Here is a 19,955-nt window from a genome sequence, read left to right as displayed (position 1 = left end):
TGCATAAGAATACAATTAAATACCACCTAGTATAGACAGAAATGCCATCTACCTTAAATTATGTTACTTAGTATTTATTTGATCTCTCTCTCTCTCCCCCATTCCACCCTTTTCCAGAATCTACCGTGTACATTCCTGGGCCAGAGTATAGAATAGAAGAAGATATTGGTGAGCTGCTAATTCCTGTCAGGAGATCTGGAGATGCCAGCCATGAATTAATGGTCATTTGTTCCACACATCAAGGTAAGGTGTTCCTTGCTACATTAGGCCTGCTGTTAGCGGTTTTCAGGGGGTGGCCTGCCCATAAGGCAAGGTGAAGCAGTTGCCTCAGGCAGCAGAAGCTAAATAGGCAGTGCCCCTGTGGGCTCCACAGCACCTCCATAACTGGTGGAGAAGCGGCATCTGCAGAGGTGCCAAAAGATCTCATTAGATCTTTCTGGAAATCGCCACCATAGGTAAGGGACGCTTTGGCAGTGTGGGGCGGCATAGCGGCACACTCCCATTTTGCCTCAGGCAGTGAAACATGACACACTGCCCCTGATTGTCGTAGTGCCTCTATAGCCTAGGAAAGACTTGTGACGTATTTGCATCATACAGCAGAATTTGCAATATGCGTGGCATGTTCAAAAATGTATCACATATATTCATCCTGGAATATAGTTAAAGCAGATACAAACATACATTAAGTGACTGGGAAGATTTGCTCTAAAATATTATTTTATTTTCATTTGCTAGGAAATGCGATCCAGTTAAACCAACTAAACCTATTCCCCTTTTTTTCCTTTTGTGTATAAGCTCTAAGCATCCTTTGATGGCGAACAAGTTAATCGGATCATAACAAAAACATAGTATCAGATACCTAATGAGATAATTTATGTGGCAATATTAGGTAAATACATTAGGTTTCAGGTTTCCTTAAAATATTCAGATCAAATATCTTTTTAAAAAATGTTTTACTACTTGTTATTGCAGCCCTGGACTCCTTTATGAGGAAAGGTGGGATAATAATTTAATAAAAAATAAATTCCTACAAGAATTTATTCCCACAAGAATTTAAAGAAAAAAGGGAGCCAGTGTGGCGTAGTGGTTAAGAGCGATAGACTTGTAATCTGGTGAACCAGGTTCGCTTCACCGCTCCTCCACATGCAGCTGCTGGGTGACCTTGGGCCAGTCACACTTCTCTGAAGTCTCTCAGCCCCACTCACCTCACAGAGTGTTTGTTTTGGGGGAGGAAGGGAAAGGAGATTGTTAGCCGCTTTGAGACTTCTTAGGGGAGTGATAAAGCGGGATATCAAATCCAATTATCTGTATATTTCACTCAAACTGCAGTCCTGCACTTGCTTAAGGCCCACAGAACTCCGTGGGATTTACTGCGGAGATAATAGTTTGGTCATGGTCTCAGCTACTCATGTAGTTGTAAAATGACTTATAAAATAATTATTTTGAAAGTGAACTGCTACATGCTAAGTACAAGTGATATAAAATATATGCAGAAACTTATGCTGGGTGTTCAAGTATAATATTCTTTGGATATTCGTTTTGGGCTTTTTTTGTTCCGCTTATTCATATCTTTGTGGGAGAGCTGGTGGAAAATATATGCTAGGTGATTTTTTTTTTAATTCCTAGTTTCCTTATTAGGAAGCACTCCCTTTTGCATGGTGCACGTGCTGAAAGATTTATGCCCCATGGGTTAGACAGCTAGTCAAGTTTTTTCGGTGATGCATGACAGCTGTTGGTCAGTTTCAGATGTTAAGTATGCTAGCACAGCTGTGGGATGTAATAGGAAGATGAAAGCATTTAAAAAAACAGGTCCATAGCCACTTTTTACAGAGATTAGATTGCTTTGCCATTGCAGACTTATATGCTGGGGTTGCTTGGTGGCCTTTATAGAGATAGTGCTGAGAGTGTAAGCTTGCTGATTGATAGCAGGTCATGCAGGCTGCAGTCGTATGCACACTTAGCGAGTAAATCCTGTTAAACTCAGTGAGGCTTACTTATGAGTAGACAGACAGGATTGCACTGGAGGTCTCCTTTTTATGTTGCAATTTCTCTTGAAAAGCACAGTAGATTTCTAAATGGTCACCGTGAGAGGAACTTGAAGGTCTGGACAGCTCTTTGTTGGGTCAAGACCCTTCCGAAGGGCTACAAGAAGTTTTGTAAGGTTAAAACTACTACTTATTAATTATAGCTAATTTAATATTTATATTTATATATATATAGGAGAATGCAGTATTTAGAGAATAGGTTTGAAAGCCATCAGTTGGGGAGGAAGGAAGTCACAGGCTTATGCAGCCAAATGTTTTATTTACTTTTCTGTATTAGATGTTATGTATGGAAATATATGTAAAAAACCAATAAAAATAATTTTTAAAAAGACCCTTCCGAAACATATCGGAAGGCTTCTGCAGTCCCGTCCCTACCCCACCCCACCCCCGCCCAGCACCAATTATGGATTCTGTGAAAGGAATGCAGTCAAAAAAGGAGTGGATCTTTTTATATGCTGTGTATATTGAGCTTGCATTACTTCTCTATAAATATCAGGATGACCCATTTAAGAATTTGTAACTGGGACTTTGAGACCAGTTCAAACTAGAGAAGTTGCACTTGAGTCAATGGCACTTAATTCCAAGTACGCCTAAACTCATGTGCTTAGAAGTAATCTGCGTTTATGTCTGAGCAAACGGGCACTGGGCTGTACTATCTGTGGGGCTGTATTCAACAGAGCTGTTCCATTCATGCAAGGACTTCTGCTTGTGCAATGGAATCTCCCTTCTCCCTCCTTCCACTGAGCACCCTCCCCCCCCCCGAATCTGTTGTTTGGGTGCCCCAGCCCTCCAGAGCAGATGTAGGGGGAGGTGCAAGGACAGGAGTCTGAAAGTGGAAGCCTTTGCACTAACAAGATGACTTTGTTGGAGGCAATACAACCCAGTTTTTTTATTAATCTATTTTCTATATATACTGTCTAATAATGAAAGTTATTTGGTTTTCTAACAGTGGAACAACTTGCATAAAAGTTAAAAGCATGAAACCCAAATATAGCATAAAACAACAGTACATGATAAAACCAACAGGACAGAGCTAATATCAGCAACAACAAAATATTTGGCTTTTAAGTGCCTTAGTCTAAATTCTTTTTTAATTGAAAAGAAAACCCACTGCTTCAGATAAATTCCTTTCTTTGTATATTTGCCCTTTCTAGAGATAACCATTCTTCTTTACATTCCAGCCATTTCTTGCCCAACATTTTGTGCTCCCCAAATGCAAAAGATAAAAATTATGCCTCCACATAAGATTTGGGAATGAGGGTGGTTGAGGAATGAGAATTTTTTTAAGTACGTGCTGCTCTTCAACAGATTGTAGGGAAAGTATCTTAGTTTATATGAGGCGGCTCCCCGGCCCCCACACCAAAGATAAGGGCTAACTTCTAGATTAGGATTTGCTTATGGCCACATTCTCTTACAGTGAGCCAACGGAGGCAGGGTGGGTAGGGGAGACCAGGTGGAGCACCTTCCATTGGAGCTCAGAGAAAAGCAAATGTTTCTTTTATTATTATAACAGAATTCTATTTATGTCACATCTATAATGAGGCTTGAAGTTTCTCCCCTCATTGTCAGTGTAAGAAGCATTTGAAGTCTGTGTCACAGTGGTGCATTTAATTCCCTTGTACCCCACTGGAAACTGCCTCATGACACTTGAGAGGAGACAGCTTCTCACGTAGCGCAGGGGAGCTTCTAATTAAAAATAAATAAAAATGAGTCTGTGAGAGAGTACACCTGAGATGCCTTTGTCACCCAGGGTTTTCGTATATGGCAGAAGTGATGTTGGCTACTTGTAAGTGAGGTTAGAAACTTGTATCTTGGCTCTGCCACTTCAGATTCCAAGCGGGAGCTCAAATGATAGAATGTTCTTCCATGATTTCCACACATGTGCCCACCCTGCCCAAATACTGTGAGTGGCATTGATTCCAAAAGCAGAATGGATTCAGCTTATGCAAGGTAATTATCTCCTGCCATCACACATGTTGTCCCTCCCAATCACCGGATTTTCTCCAGAGGGTTGGAGCAGCCCCCATAACAGATTTAGAGGGAAGAGAGATGAGGAGAACATTCTATTGCACAAGGCTGGAGGTGTTTACTTGGTCTGAGGTGGGTTTGCACTTTCCCTGAAAGTCCAGCTTCACAGCTTGGGTGTGATTTCGGACATGGTGCTAACTGGGGAAGTGCAGGTAGCAGCTAGGGGTGCTTTCTGCCATCTTCAACTGTATGCCAGCCGTGACCCTATCTGGAGATGTTGAATCTTGCTTCTGTTGTAAGTGCTCCAGTGACTTCCAGGCTATACTTCTGTTACGCATTGTATGTCAGGCCACCTATGAAGATAGTTTGGAAATTTTGGCTAGTGGAGAATTCTGCCACTTGCCTTCTGGTTTGAGCAGAGCAGGCAGAGTATGTTACACAAGTACTGAGCCAGCTGTGCCAGTTGTCAGTACGTTTTCAGGCCAAATCAAAGTGCAGATGAAGACCATTAAAGCCCTAAATGGTTTAGGACCAGCTTACCTTAAGAACCACCTTCAGCCATATCATGCTGTCCATACCTTAAGATGTGCTTCTGCAGCCTTGTTGGGATGCCTGCCTTCAAATTACAATTAGGTTGGTGTGTAATGAAATTGAGCCTTTTCAGTGGTGCTCCCCAAATAATGGAATTCAAATCCAAGTGAGAGCAGGCAAGACTCCCCCCCCCCGGCAAAAAAAAAATAATAATTAAATGGGCCTTTAGGATATATGCTTTTTTTATCATGACCCTTGAGGGCTACTTAAGGTCTGTAAATTGGATGTTGTCTTTTAGACCTATGAGGCTTACTTTTCCTTTTACTCTATAGTATGCTAGTTTATGCAGCTTGGATGGAAATGGCTATTTTAAGTGATTTTATTGGATACAGTATTTTATTTTTGAATTTTTGTGGATTTGTATTGTATGCAGTTTTAAACTGCATGAGGGGCATGCTTTGCCTAAAGAGTGGTCTAACAGCCTGTTAAACAAACAGATGAGCAGACACCCATAAATAGCTTTTACAATAATAATGCATTCATCCATTTCCAACATCACATGTAGTTTGTTGACCCTCATTAATGATGAGGCTCTATTTTTTTCTACCAAGGAAGTCATCTACCAGCTGATCAGCTCGGGAGAGCCACATCCTGCATGGTCTGGGAGCATGAAAATGGATGTGAAATACTGGGTTCCCTGCATTTGGGATTCCCAAAGTTTTCTTTTTTTAAGTCTTTTGCTTCTGTGTTGCCGGTCTTGGTTTGACTGCTATAGCCCCCCCCCTTTTTTTTTCTTTCTTTCTTTTTAAAACAATAACCTTAGTGCCTTGCAGGAATCTTTTTGAAAGTCAAGAATTCAAAGGTCATATGTTATTTAATCAGTGAGTTATTACAGAGCCTTAATGCCATTTGCTCTTCCCATACTCCACCTTTTGTTGTTTACTGGCGCACGGAAAATCTTCAAGGGTGGCTTGGAATTTTGCAGCCTTGTAAGCTGCCAACATTCTCTGGCTTTAGCAAAACTAAGCATTTTGCTACCACACATTTGTGCAGTGATCCTAATTGTTGCTCTATACTCTCAGTTCCTAAGTAAAATGAGTCAAAAGCCCCAAAGACCCACTTTTGACAGCACAACACACTCTATCTTCAAACAGGCTATAGAATGGCTTCACTTGAGCATATCATGTCACTTGAGCATGTATGATAACCTTATTTGACCAATCCTCTATTTTGGGTATGATATAAACACTGCAGTTTGAGATTTGAATATCAGTCTCTTTGTACAGGGCTCAAACTATAATTCAGGAATATTGCATGTACTGGAAATATATATTTAAAGTATTAACATTTCAAATTTCAGAAACGAGCATCTTTAATGTTCTGAAATACATTTTATTTTAAGCAAATTGTGAAAGATATATTAAAATAACTTTTATCCCTCTTACTGAGTGGAAAAACTAAATACCAATACTGTAGTCAATAAAATATCAAGCTGAAAACTTAAACTTATCAGCTTAAAACTGAAAAAGTGATGAGATAACAGCAAAGCAGCCATCCTAATAAATTTCCAGCAGAGTAAAACGGTTTTGGTTTGGCACCTAAAATATAAGATGCAGTACCAAGCAAATATTTCTGTGCAGGGTGTTCCATAAGTTGAGGCCCTACTGCTCAGAGAGGATATCCTCAGTAGCAGGCCCCAGGGTGGGGCAGCAGGGCTTACCTGTGTCACCTGTGTTGCTGCTGCATACTGGGATAGAGGAAGGCCAGGGAGGTCTCTGTGTTGGAAATGCACCAACAGAGCCAGTTGTCTCCTACTAGTGCATTTGCACCATCCCAGCCTCACCACTGCCTCCCTGCTCCCCCATTTCATCCCAGTATGCAGCAGTGAAAAGGGACGCGGGTGGCGCTGTGGGTTAAAGCCTCAGCGCCTAGGGCTTGCCGATCAAAAGGTCGGCGGTTCGAATCCCTGCGGCGGGGTGCGCTCCCATTGTTCGGTCCCAGCGCCTGCCAACCTAGCAGTTCGAAAGCAATCTCAGGTGCAAGTAGATAAATAGGGACCGCTTATTAGCGGGAAGGTAAACGGCATTTCCGTGTGCGGCTCTGGTTTGCCAGAGCAGCGATGCCACGCTGGCCACGTGACCCGGAAGTGTCTTCGGACAGCGCTGGCCCCCGGCCTCTTAAGTGAGATGGGCGCACAACCCTAGAGTCTGTCAAGACTGGCCCGTACGGGCAGGGGTACCTTTACCTTTTTAAGCAGCAGTGATGCAGGCAACTGGCGGTGAGGGGAGCAGGACTGTCCCAGCCCATCATGCTGGATTGAGGTGACTGTCTTGTTTGCCACCTTCCGAATGTTAGAAGGGGCCCTTGGACCCCTTCAGCAGAAGAATCATTTAACAGAATATGATTTTGAAAGCAAATATTCAAATATTCCAAATTGGTTTTAAAGAGGATTTGACTCTTTTTGAATTGAGTCTTAAATGGCTTGTGAAAACCCTCTAGATTTTTGTCTTTGGCTGTCTACATATCATACATTTAAAACACATTTCTATGTGCTTTAGAAGTATGATGGGGGGAGGGGGGTTGGGTTTTTTTTCTTATCAAGGTACTACATTGTGTACCAGACACACAGATTTATAGCTTTTACAATGAATTTAATTCTATTACAACAATGTTTGAATCTTGCTACATGTGGCTGCTTCAGGGGAAAGTTGAAATGTGTACGGTATATAATAGTATACACAAACACCTTTGATTTGTACCTCTGCGGCTTCACTGATGGTAAGTATAATGTGACTTGGTAGAGCAGTGGTGCATGTAAAAAAGTATTTCAAAGACTAATATATCTTTCCGCAAGATAATTATAATTTCGGTGAAGCCAGTTCATTTGCTATTGTGGCTATTAATTTGAAGATATTAAGACATACAGCAAGCAGTGACGAGAAAATAATTTATGTTGTTCAAACTATGAACCTTTTAGTGAAAAACTACAGTTGATCTCATACACAGATTGATTTTGTTACACAGTACTGTGCTACACACAGCCACATTTTCCGGTGGGGAGAGGTGTTCATAGCAAATTTAATGCATACCTTAAAAGATAAATGGTAACTAGTGCTGAATTTGACTGCTTTCCCTATTGCAAATTTCATCCTTGTGACTGATCCTGCCTGTAATTCAGTGAGTGTAATTTCTAACTTGGAAAAGAACATGTTTGAGTTGTAAGAATTTCAGCATTCATAGTTGCAGAGGAAAAACTGACTGTCACCTGATGAATGTTTGGAAACCCAAAGAAGAACAGAGAAACCCTTCTGTGATTAAGAGCTCTTCTTTTGGTTAATTCCATGAGACCAGGCATCTACTGTAGCCATATTTTCCTGCAAAGATTGTTTGTCAAGAGCAAGGAAAGTGGTAAAACTATGGGAAAGGCTCCACAGTTTGAAAATGCAGGAAATCCCAAGTTTACCTCTGCCCAAGGATAGAAGGAACAAAGATGAGAAGGGTGGTGGCTGGTCCTTTCAAAGGTTTCCACCACCCTGCTCCTTTGTGAGAGCCCAGTGAGCCACATGATCTGTAGTTGCCCTCACAAGAGCTCGTGAGAAGCTCCTCCCCATTCCCAGTCCATGGCAGCCGCTGGCCTGCCCCACAAGTTGTCTGGACAGTGTTGATAAGCTTGCCGAGTCACAGGAAACTTCGAATGGTTTCTTACCATCACGTGATCCCAGAAAGCAGCAAATGAGGTTGCTTGTGAGATGAACCATAGCTGTGGAGAACAGGAAACTGGCATGTTACAGAAAATCATTATCACGTCATTCATATTGTTAAGCAGAGAGAATGATGGTTTTTTAGGCTCATAACTGGTGGGGTTTTTATTTTTTAGAAAAAAATGAAGATTGGAGTTTGAAGGGAAAGGATAATTTAATATTCTGCTGCTCAGAGTTATTGTTCTCATCATTCTAATGCTTTTCACTCCTTTGCCACCCCCTTTTTTTAGGATCTGCCACAGGCACAATTCCCTCCACTGTCTTGTCTTACTCAGACTATATTTCTCGTCCTGAAGACCATACTAGCCTCATTCGCTTTGACAAGGATGAGACGGAGGAAACCTGCCGTGTCATCATTATTGATGATTCGCTTTATGAGGAAGATGAAACTTTCAACGTCACATTAAGTATGCCAATGGGCGGACAAATTGGAACGGAATTCCCCAGCACCAAAGTAACCATTTTAGCTGACAGAGATGATGGTGAGTAGAAAGGTCCACATCAGAGACCTGCTTCATCAAACTTTATGGTATGAAATGCATTTTTCACGTTTTTCTTATTTTAGCTAGATATATTGTGATCAAGATTGAGGCCCTAGTCAAGTATTTCAGTAAGCTGTTCCTTGTTCCTGAATATCCCCTTGCTTCCTCTTAGAAGTAGGTTATGGTAAAAATGTAGTAGCTACTACTTCTTAAGTTAATAATGGACTTTAAAAAAGCATTATTATAAGTTCTAAACATTCCACTTAGAAAATTCCGCATTTTAGATAGAATTATATGTTCTATATGTTATATTCTATGGAAACAAAATGGGTTAGATCTGGATTGTGAGTTGAACCTAAGGCCTTATTGGAAGCAGCGTGAAATGATAGTCATGATTTCAGTTCCCATTCTCGACTGAATCCAACCCAATGATAACAATATGTTCCCAGGACTTTTTGCTTTTTAATTTGGATTTCTGTAATGTTGCAGATGCACACATTTATGGAAGTAAGCACCCTTCATCATTTCTATATTCTACTTACTTCAAAGCAGCTGCATTGAAGATCAAGTTATAAGAATCCTTTTCTTTTCCTATTACAAAATGAAATTTCCAGACAACTCCTGTCTGAGACACAATTTACAATTGGTTGGCTTTAGGGTTCTGTGAGTGGCAGAAAGCGGGGGTGGGGGGGGACACAACTTTTGCTAACTCCTCCTTCCCCATGCAATGACTTGTGGCCCCTGAAAAGTTGTTTGTAGATAGTGCAAGAGGAGGGAGGAATTAATGGCAGTCGCCTCCTCCCTCCTTTCTTCAGCAGAGGCTTCTGCTTGATCCCAGCATGGGAGGAACCCTGAATCAAACACAATAAGTCATATGAACCCCGAGCTGATGCGTGTTTTAAAAGATGAGAGGTACGTTCATGTCTGTGCAGTGTCAATTAAAAATGCAAATTTATGCTTCCGCGCTGGTCATGGGACCGAGATGGCTCTGGTTGCCCTAACAGATGATCTCCGCAGGCAGCTGGATCGAGGTGGGTCGGGGCTGCTGATTCTTCTAGACCTGTCAGCAGCCTTTGACATGGTCGATCACGAACTCCTGGACCACCGCCTTGCCGACGTGGGGATCCAGGGCACAGTCCTTCAATGGCTGCGCTCGTTTCTCTCTGGTCGGGGACAGAGGGTGGCGCTTGGGGGGGAGTTGTCATCCCGCCACTCCTTGGTGTGTGGAGTGCCGCAGGGTGCGATACTCTCCCCGATGCTTTTTAACATCTTTATGCGCCCCCTCGCCCAGCTTGTCCGGAGTTTTGGGCTGGGTTGCCATCAGTATGCCAATGACACCCAACTCTATCTGTTGATGTTGATGGATGGCCATCCTGACTCGGCCCCAGAGACACTGACCAGATGTCTGGAAGCTGTGGCTGGATGCTTACGTGGGAGCCGGTTGAAGTTAAATCTTTCGAAGACAGAGGTCCTCTGGCTGGGACGGGACGATATGGGATTGAGGGGGCAACTCCCATCTCTTGCGGGGGTGCAATTAGTGCCAGCACCGTCCGTTAAGAGTTTGGGTGTAATCTTCGATACCTCCCTCTCTATGGAGACGCAGATTACAGCTATAACAAAGGCGGCATTTTTTCATCTCCGCCAAGCTAAGCAGTTGGCTCCTTATCTCTCTCGCCCTGACCTAGCCACTGTGATCCACGCGACGGTCACCTCCAGACTGGATTATTGTAACTCGCTCTACGTGGTGCTGCCCTTGAGACTGACCCAGAAATTCCAGCGGGTGCAGAATGCCGCAGCGAGACTCCTTATGGGGTCTTCACTGCGAGATCACATTCATCTGGTACTATACCAGCTGCACTGGCTCCCGGTGGAGTACAGGATCAGGTTTAAGGTGCTGGTTTTAACCTTTAAAGCCCTATACGGCCTAGGACCCTCGTACCTACGGGACCGCCTCTCCTAGTATGTCCCACAGAGGAACTTACGGTCTGCAAATAAAAACATCCTGAAGGTCCCAGGCCACAGAGAGGTTAGGCTGGCCTCAACTAGAGCCAGCGCTTTCTCGGCTGCGGCTCCAATCTGGTGGAACGCTCTGTCACAAGAGACTAGGGCCCTGCGGGACCTGACATCTTTCCGCAGGGCCTGCAAGACAGAGCTGTTCCACCAGGCCTTTGGTCAGGGTGCAGCCTGACTCCCTCCTCTGCCAATCTGCACAGAATTTTGCTTAATGGTTGCCATCAATTTGATTTTAATTAATTTTTATAATGAAATGTTTTTAGAATGTTGGATTATTTGATTGTTGTTAGCCGCCCTGAGCCCGGCTTCGGCTGGGGAGGGCGGGATATAAATAAAATTTATTATATTTATTATTATTATTATAAAAAGTTGGTCAGTGTGCCATAATGCCAGAGGTTTGTAAAAGGATTTTGTAAGAATACACTGGTTCTCGTTATGAAAGAAGGCTTTTAAATTCAGGTTTTTACAAAACAACAAGTTAATCCCTTTTCATTATCAACACTCTGAGCAGGCTTTGTGTAATATCTAATGTGTAAGATCAGGAACAGTGCATTTATTCTTTTAATAGGTGTGAGTATACATCAGTTCTCCTCATCCCCCCGAGACTCTCAGCAGTGCCCATTAAATGATGGGCACTTAACTTCCTTGAACAATAAATATTTTGAGGCCGACTTTCTCTGTGCAAATATCAAAACCTACCACTTGGTTTTAAATGACATTCTGGTGTTAATTCAAACTAGAAAACAACTTTTTGATCAAATGCTGATTGCATACTCTCCAGAAATTCAAGGACTTGGGACAGATACTAGCAAACAAATAGGCTGAAAGACAATATTTTTGTTTCCTCAGCGGAGAAAGGAAGAGAATGGGCCAGAGAAATCCCCAGTGAGTGGAGTTAATCAAGCCATAATGGCCTTTTAACTAGACAGAACTTGTCCAAAGGCCATTATATTTTCCACTTGCATTGCATCCCTGCTTCTTTATCCTATTTTGCTTAACAGGAAAGCAGAATAAAGAGGGAATTAAGCCATTGTGAAAAGAAGAGAATTACTTTCTTTCCCAGACTTTGAAGGCCAGGGTTTCCTTGACTTCCTGAAAAGTCCACTTGGCAACAACGGATGAAGCAGCTTCCCATGCTGTGTACTTGTCTCAAAACTAACGACATTAATGGGCACAATAACTAATGTTCCGCAGTGTGTTTCTTATCTCAACTTGATTTGGCGTCAGGATAGTCTGCTTGTCTGACTTCGGCATAGAGCTGTCTGTCTTCTGTTTCATTTGTGCACAGTATTAAGCGTGTAAGTAGTTCAGCTGACCAGTTGTGGGTTTCAGTGCTTTGCTTAGAGTGAGGTGGCTGTTAAAAGTGCTTACAAATGTTTTCTGGATTACTGTATTCTTTTTAAAAAAACTATTTGGCATGTAGGATTTTCTTTGGAGAGGAATCTTCTGAGTGCAGGCAAACTCCAGCAATTCTGAGCCATGTTGGACGAGAATGAAAAAGCTTCTTTTATTTTGGCGTGTGGAGCTACGTGAGTGCATTGGGGAGGGAGCATGAAGACAATAGAAGGAACAGAAAATAAATTTGGTAATAGACTAACAAGGATTGAGGACATATTGCTATAGATAAAATGTTGAAATACTAGGTAAGCAATATAGAAGACGAAAGGTTAAAAACAACTGAAACTAAAACAAGAAAATTTAGATGAGACCTTCAGGCTGCTTCAAAAAAATCTTATATGGGAAAAGGAATAGGGGATAAGGTTATGGTACAAAACTAGGAAATGATATTTGGATTAGAAGTATGGAAAGTATGCTAGCATACTAGGAAGATTTGCTTAAGTGTTGTGTTAGACCAAACACAAATTAAGATATCAAGACTTACAAAACTTACAGAAGGTTTGGAAATAGGAAGTAACCGAAATATATAGTAATAACATTTCAGAAATGGATATCAAAGCATAGAGTAGCAGTAGCCCTTTTTATTATCCAAAACTTGCAGCAAAAGGTTTATCTGTACTTATCGTACCTTTCCCACATCACATTTTCTTTAAAAGGAGAAAACTTCGATTATTATTTTTTTACTTACGGTAAGAGTTGTTAGATAGATCTTTCAAGTAAAGGACTTCATGAAGGGTACATTTTCACCACTAAAAAATGATGTGAAGATTAGTCTGTTCACACACAAAGTAACAGAGAGATTAGTTAGAAATGCAGATAAGTGGAGGGAGGGAAAATTAATAGTGGCAGAAGATTTTAATGAGTGATAAATGAAAAATTAGACAAATCAAATTAGTATTCAAGTTGTGCACATCTTCCTAAGGTGTTCCAACATTTCCAGCTAAGAAATGACATGTGTTTGGCAAATCTTAAATGAAGATTAAATTAATTATGCATACTATTCATGCCACTATAATTCATACTAGAAAGTAGTTTTTTCCCCTCCACTTGCATGTTATTTCAAACATAAAAACAGCAAAGATTGGGAATAAGATTTATGCCAGCTATATAGTAATCAAAGGAATGAGTCTGGAAACTGAAGAGGTTTTTGTTTTCTTTTGTTAAAAAAGGGCAATTGGAGATTGAATAATAATGTTACAAAATAGAGATGTTATAAATTAATAGTTAAATATATAGATACTTTATGTTGTAGAGGAAGTAAGGCTGCCCACTTTCTCCTTGGTACTTAATTGCCATTCTCAGTTTACACATCTTTCTAAACCATGGTTTAGTGACACATGAAGAAGTCACAGCATGCCTTGGAGCCTCATGCAGTGAATTGGAGAAATGTCATCTGGACAAGGGATCTTGGCTTGAAACAAACTCTGGTCACTTTCAAAACTTCAAACCGTGGTTTCTGAAACTGGCTTGTTTGTTGTGAACCACAATCCCTGACCTGAACAACACAACAAGCCAACTTTACAAGTGAAACTTAAAACTGCCAAAGTCCTCCTTCTCACTGTGCATGGGTGGGGACATGAGCCCTGAAGTCATGGCAGGTCAATCCCTGCTTGTGCACATCTTGCTAAACATAGTTTAGTGTGATCTGCAAATTAGTCTTGCATGTCAGTGTTGAAAACAGAGGGGAAATAATTTAAATTGGATAATTAAGTTGGAAAACTGAACAACAGAATATAATTATCATCTTGACAGATTAGGCGGTGTTAGAAAAGAGAGCAGAACTTTGGATAAGGAAAAATGTATTTCATGGCAATGTTTATAGATAAATACAGAAATTTCTCATAAAGTATTTATCAAAGATTTTTTTGTGGCAGTGGCATTTTACAAATCCATTATGATGAGATTTGTGCACAGATATTGTCAGTAAAATAAACTTTAAGAGTGTTTAAAGCAGTATAAATATACATTCCACTAGAGGTATTATTTACAAAGTTCACCGCAGTTTTCTTCTTTGTGTTAGAGTCAAGTCCAGCCTTTGTTGACCTGGTTCCATGCTGCTGGGGGCTGATGAGAGTAGAGGATACCAGGTTGACAAAAACTGGCTGGCACAAGGAGGAACAATGAATGAACATTGTAAATTACCTTTTCATTATTGAGGCAGGCCAGGTTTAAATACCCCAGAAACAGACTAGAGTGAAACCTTTTGGCTCAGTTGGGACCGCCCCCTGGGTAGAGCGCTGCATCCAGCCAGCCTGGCTGTGATTGGCCAGATGTTGGACAGGCTAGCATCCACTTCCCAGACCAGCGTGAGGCCAGTTTGGAGTCACTCTGGCCTTGGAAAACACCTTCTGCCATGTTCCACATTGGATCATGGTGCGAAGCAGGCACCATCCCACAAAGGCACCAGACCTTGAAGCTAAGTGTCGCTGTAAATTGCCTTTTCATTATTTGTATATTTTAAAAACTGTAATTGCTTATAAAATTATTTTTAAAATATCCACTGTAAAATATTTGTGCTGCGTCATGTTAGTGAAATCTACAAAACTGTGTATGGCTTGATCTTTTTCCTGGGCGTATCAGTTCTGCGACAGAAAGAGAAATAAATTCAGCTGTTGTCACCTAACTAATGTTCTAAGGTTTATTGAAGGAGAGAAAGCTATAGAACTGCAATTATTTCCATATGGTGTCTGAGTGGTGGCTGAGGGAGAGAAAAAAATTGTTCTGAGAGAAGACAATACTGTAATTCAGAGAGATCACTATCTGATACCCATCTGTCATTCACTCAACAATAAAGTAATTATACATAGTATTTCCTTTCTGTAAATCTGGTATTAGAGCTTGAAAGAGATAATATTAAGTGGTAAAAAAAACCCAACCTGGAATAAAAACTAAATTTAAAGTGAAGATTAAAATGCTTGAAATATCGTGTTTCTTTGCTCTATCTGGGCAGGAAAACAGTATATTTGGATCTGATAGACCTTGACATCTAAGTAGGAAATCATATGGAAATTCAGATGTGAGATCTCTATCCATTATTAACGCTGGATTGTTAAACTGGGCTGTTCAGTATTGCCACTGATCCTATTATGCCATTTCAATGCGTTTCAAATTGAGGGCAGCTGAATGCAGGGAAAGGAGCTCTGAACAATGGCAGCAGTCGCTCCCAAGATCCCAAAATTTATCCTGTTTCTCAAGCATCTAATGCCTCCTTATGGGGATCAACACAGAAGTGAGAAATGGCTGCATGCACACACCATACATTTAGCTCTCACACCCCTGAAACAGGGGAACCATAATTTGTTAAGGTTGCTGGGAACTGAAGCCCTGTGAGGAATGAGCTGCAATCTCCCCCCACCCCTTTAAGATTTTTGTTCAAACAATTTTTTTGTACTTCAAACTTTAGACCCTCATGATACCTTCCTCTTGCGTGTGGGTGATGATGTTTCAGCTGCATGAAGGTTCACACTTGGAGAATGTGTTTGCTATTGGTATATATAGCATGGCATTGGTTTTTAAAGTTAGGGAGCACTCTTTAAGTCCTAGTTTCTTTGAGTTTTGTTGTCGTCTTTCATTTTGACAATGTGCAGCAACACACACTGTGGGGCATTAGACTGCGGAAGGGCATGGATTCCGGGACTTTGGGAGCGATGTGCTGCTAACCTGCTCTCCTGGACAGATCTCAGGGGAAGCCACTTTTGTGTGTTCACAGCAGAAACTGGCTCTGCATTGTGAAGGTTGACAGGAAATCAGTGATATTAAAAACATAATACAATTGTTACTCCTTTTTTTGTTTTCTTAAAGTCATGAATATACATTTGATTTTATAAATGCACGTGCAATGTTTTCTAAACATTTCTAAAGTATCAAGAATGATCAAAACAGGCTGCTGAATCATGATTCATTGCACCCCATTCTCATAGGTGATGGAAATATGGGCTTGACCTGCAGCAGGGGAAAGCACACAGCAAGTTTTATTCCTTTGTGCAGTATGCACCATTTAGCTTCTCTCTCCTCCCCCCCCTTCCCCAGCCTAATGGGTATATTGCAGGACAAGAGCCTAAAAAACTGGTCAGGAAACCATGAGTATCAATTGTATGGGCTCCATGCAAAGGTCTCCATTCATCCCTGATGAACAGTTGATGGGGCCAGAAAGTAGAGTAAGCTACAGGTGTCTAGGCTAAAGTCAATACAGGCATACCTCAGATATATTGTGAGTTCACTTCATGCCACCGCAATAATGCAAATAATGCAATAAAGCGAGTAACACATTTTTGTTTGTTTGTTTCCCATTGCATATCAAAGTTATGTTTACATTATACTGTGGTCTATTAAATGTGCAATAGCATTACGTTTTACAAAAACAATGTACATGCCTTAATTAAAAAAATACTTTAATGCTAAAAAATGCTAACCGTCACCTGAGCCTTCAGCAAGTCATAATATTTTTTTCTGATGCAGGGTCTTGCCTGCAGCTGCACCCATGTCCTTGTAAGGTGCAGCAGGAGTTACTTTGCAGCAGGGACAGGCTCCTGCATCCTTGTCTCCAAGTCCTTCAATTTGTTTTTTTAAAAAACCCCACAATATTTTTGAAGAGCAGTAAAGTGGTGTGAAATAAAATGAGGTATACCCGTATAAATACTTGATGCAACTGGAGTTCTGCGTATTGGTGATGCTGATTCATGGTATTGCAAGGACAGCAAATCAAAGGTTCTGTCAGTATATTCATGTGTGTTCCACATTAAATTCTTTTAAGTAAGACATGTGCTTGATAAGGGAAATGCTTAAATTGAATTTCAAAAGGTAATCAGTGACCTGTTGATCTGTAACATCACAGGTGCCAGCTGTTGATGATTCCTTTTTTAAAAAAGCTTCATAAACAGGTAGTCAAGACAAAAAGCCAATCCTTTGATCTTGGTTTTCTAGATACGGCTGAATAGTATGGCATTTGCAGCAAGCCCTTGATCATACCCTAGTAGTAAACTGTGGGTTCTGTGTTATTTTCTTGTTCTTCAGAAGCATGCCTTCTGATCATGTGTAGCTGAACAAAGGATCCAGTTGTACGGTAATGCGCTTTGAAGACAGAGATGCAAACAACTTGTGATTTTATAAGGAAGCGGAAATCTTACCATGGTTCTCTACTACAGGAATGTTTAAGTGGCATGGCAGGTAGAACAGGTTTTGGGTCCAGTGCTTATGTTTTTAAATAAGGGAACAACAAGGTTATCCAGATAGCCTGAGTAAACACCGTAAAGTCTTCTCGGAGGAAAACAGAAATAGATTTTAAATTAACCGCTGGCTCAAAAGATTTCACTGCCATAAAAAAAAGTGCTGAGTTAGCTTAAGAAACTGTATGTATTTGTGGATGATACTAAGTAAATAAAAGGATTTTAGGGGAAAGGCATTACCTTCTTTGTTATAGTTGCTGCTTCATTAGCTCACATATTTCAGAGCAGTGTAACTTTTCCAGTTTTTTTCCTTTTTAATTTACAAACATTGTTATCTGCTGATAAATTTCCTCATAAAAAAATGTTTGAAAATGTGTTTAAAATAGCTTGTTTTTAAAATTAAAATAGAACATTGTATATTTATATACGCATATAAGCAGTATCAAATCTAGCATAGGGTTAATGTTTATGATTCTATAAAGGTGTTCCCTTCTAACCAAGGTGGAATCTGGAAACATATATAAAACGCTGTGATTTTTTTTTGAAAAAAGTTTTGAAAAATATATTCAATTTGCCATAGCTCACTATCACCATCTAGTGTCACATTTGTATAATGCACTTTGCAACACACTTAAAATGTTTCATTTGTAGGTGTATAGCAGAGTCCCAAGCTTTGCTAGAGGCAGAGGAGAAGAGTGAGTGCTAAATTACAAAAGCAACCTCAGTGTTGTTCTCTGCTCCTTCTGACACCATTTCTGCTATTGGATGTGTGCTCATTAAAGCATTAGTGGCAATTGTTTCACAATCTGGCCACCTACTTAAGGAAATTGTTGAGCGAGAAAAGTCTTTAAAGGCTCTTATTATTTATCCTATTTGCTGTGGCCTGTCTTTGAAAGATTGTTCTAGAGATACCATGGGCAGAAGAAGTTCATGTGGAATATTTCACTGCCATAAGAAAATTGACTTCATTGTTACTGGACTACCTTATTGTAAAAATTTCCTGGCTTTATTTATTTCGCATTATTGGCTTTGCTTGGTAGAGATGGAAAATGAAGAACAAGAAAAGCACATATTTTCTCTTCTGACTGGGGTGTAGCTCCAGCTACACAGGTTGTTGTCTTGCCAAGAGAGAAAAGGAGATATGTTAGATAGGCCTCTGTTCTCTTCCAGTTATTAGTGGGTTCCGCCTCAAAGCTTGCTGGCAGTGTGTTTAGGTCCATCTAGCAAGAGTGGATTATATTTCAGAGACAAGTGATTAAATCCCTGTAATAACTGAGGCGTGACTTGGGTCATGTTCTGAAGGCCTCCAGTCATGTCTGTTTAGTAGTCTCCTAATTAATTTTTGTATGAATGGGAAGAGTAACTGTATTTAATTAAAATGTTGAGGATGCTATATGATGGCTCCCGCGTTGCTCTTTTTAGTTTCTGTGCACAAACTGTACACTGAGGCATGCACACTTTGTGCTTAATTCATTAAGCAACAGGAACTGTTACTATGGAGCCGCCATTGTTTTCTAGTGGTGCTTACAGTGGGCGTCCCAGGACAGCCCCACTAAAAGGAATACAAGTTGCACCAGTGGCTGTGCTGTGGTGGACAAACAGTATATACATAACAAAAGAAACTGGGGGGGTTTCCGGCATCATTGATGTCTTGACCACACTTGCAAGGTTGGCTGGTCATCTGTCCTGTATGATCTAATTGAGATTCCTACATTGCAGGAAGTTCGACTTACATAGCCCTCAAGGTCCCTTCAAACTCTACACTTCTATGATTGTGTGCTTCTTCTACTATATCCTATTATAGCTTGGGCTCTCGTGATTGGCACACCACAGAGGGTGGGGGTTGAAAATAGGGGATTGTACTCATAAGCTTTAGATATTATGTGCAGGTGCTTCGTTACAGTTACACTAATGCAAATGCTGGGAGGGAGTTGCCATTTGGGAGAATGATCTGAGAGTGAGATCAAGATCTGGCCCTGTGCCCACAAATATTTATATAAATATATTTATTCTGAAACGTATTTATGGCATGGATCTTAATTGCCGAGGGCTGCACAAATGAAAATATGTGCAACATAAATATCTCACGGCATATGTGCATAGCAACAGAAACACAGACATTTATATACCAACAGCTGTTCATTGCAATTTGCAACATGGTTTGAAGCTGCTTATCACTATTTTGAAACTAGCAATTCCTTTGCCTCTGATTTCTTATTTTGTCCCTTGTTTGGTTTGCTAAATCACAGGAAGCTAAATATTGCAGACAGCTCACTTGGATATAGGCAAAATATCCAGTGAGGCAAATTGGTAGTATTTTTCTCACCCAAATTGGCACTAATATTCTGAATGTGTTAGCACCACTAATCATAGCGTTGTTGGGCAGGGACTGTATTATATTCCACCAGCAAACTTAGGTGTGCTGATAAGGTAAGGTCTGCAATTAGAGTTTAGGTATTTCCCTTTCCGTCTTCACAATGTGACAGATCTCATTGATCTGATAGGATGTAAGGAACATTTTCTTTATACATTTTGTGAGAGAACTGGATCGTCTCATATTATGACTTGGGTCAAGGCTGAGCTGAAAGTAGT

At 40.7% G+C, this 19,955-nt stretch overlaps 1 protein-coding gene across 2 annotated transcripts in view; it reads left to right on the top strand.

Moving 5' to 3' along the window:
- The window catches only part of FREM3 (FRAS1 related extracellular matrix 3), an 83,176-nt gene that overhangs the window by 37,683 nt on the left and 25,538 nt on the right, over positions 1-19,955 (top strand). For both annotated transcript variants that reach the window (XM_083456971.1, XM_083456972.1), the window contains exons 5-6: positions 118-243; positions 8,536-8,787. In XM_083456971.1, the coding sequence (XP_083313097.1) occupies positions 118-243; positions 8,536-8,787 (378 nt within the window). The remainder of the gene's footprint in view (positions 1-117; positions 244-8,535; positions 8,788-19,955) is intronic.

This window comes from Podarcis tiliguerta, assembly GCF_965153285.1.
Source record: "Podarcis tiliguerta genome assembly, chromosome: 9".
NCBI classification, from domain to species: Eukaryota; Metazoa; Chordata; class Lepidosauria; order Squamata; family Lacertidae; genus Podarcis; species Podarcis tiliguerta.
This window is presented reverse-complemented; position numbering and strand designations above follow the sequence as displayed.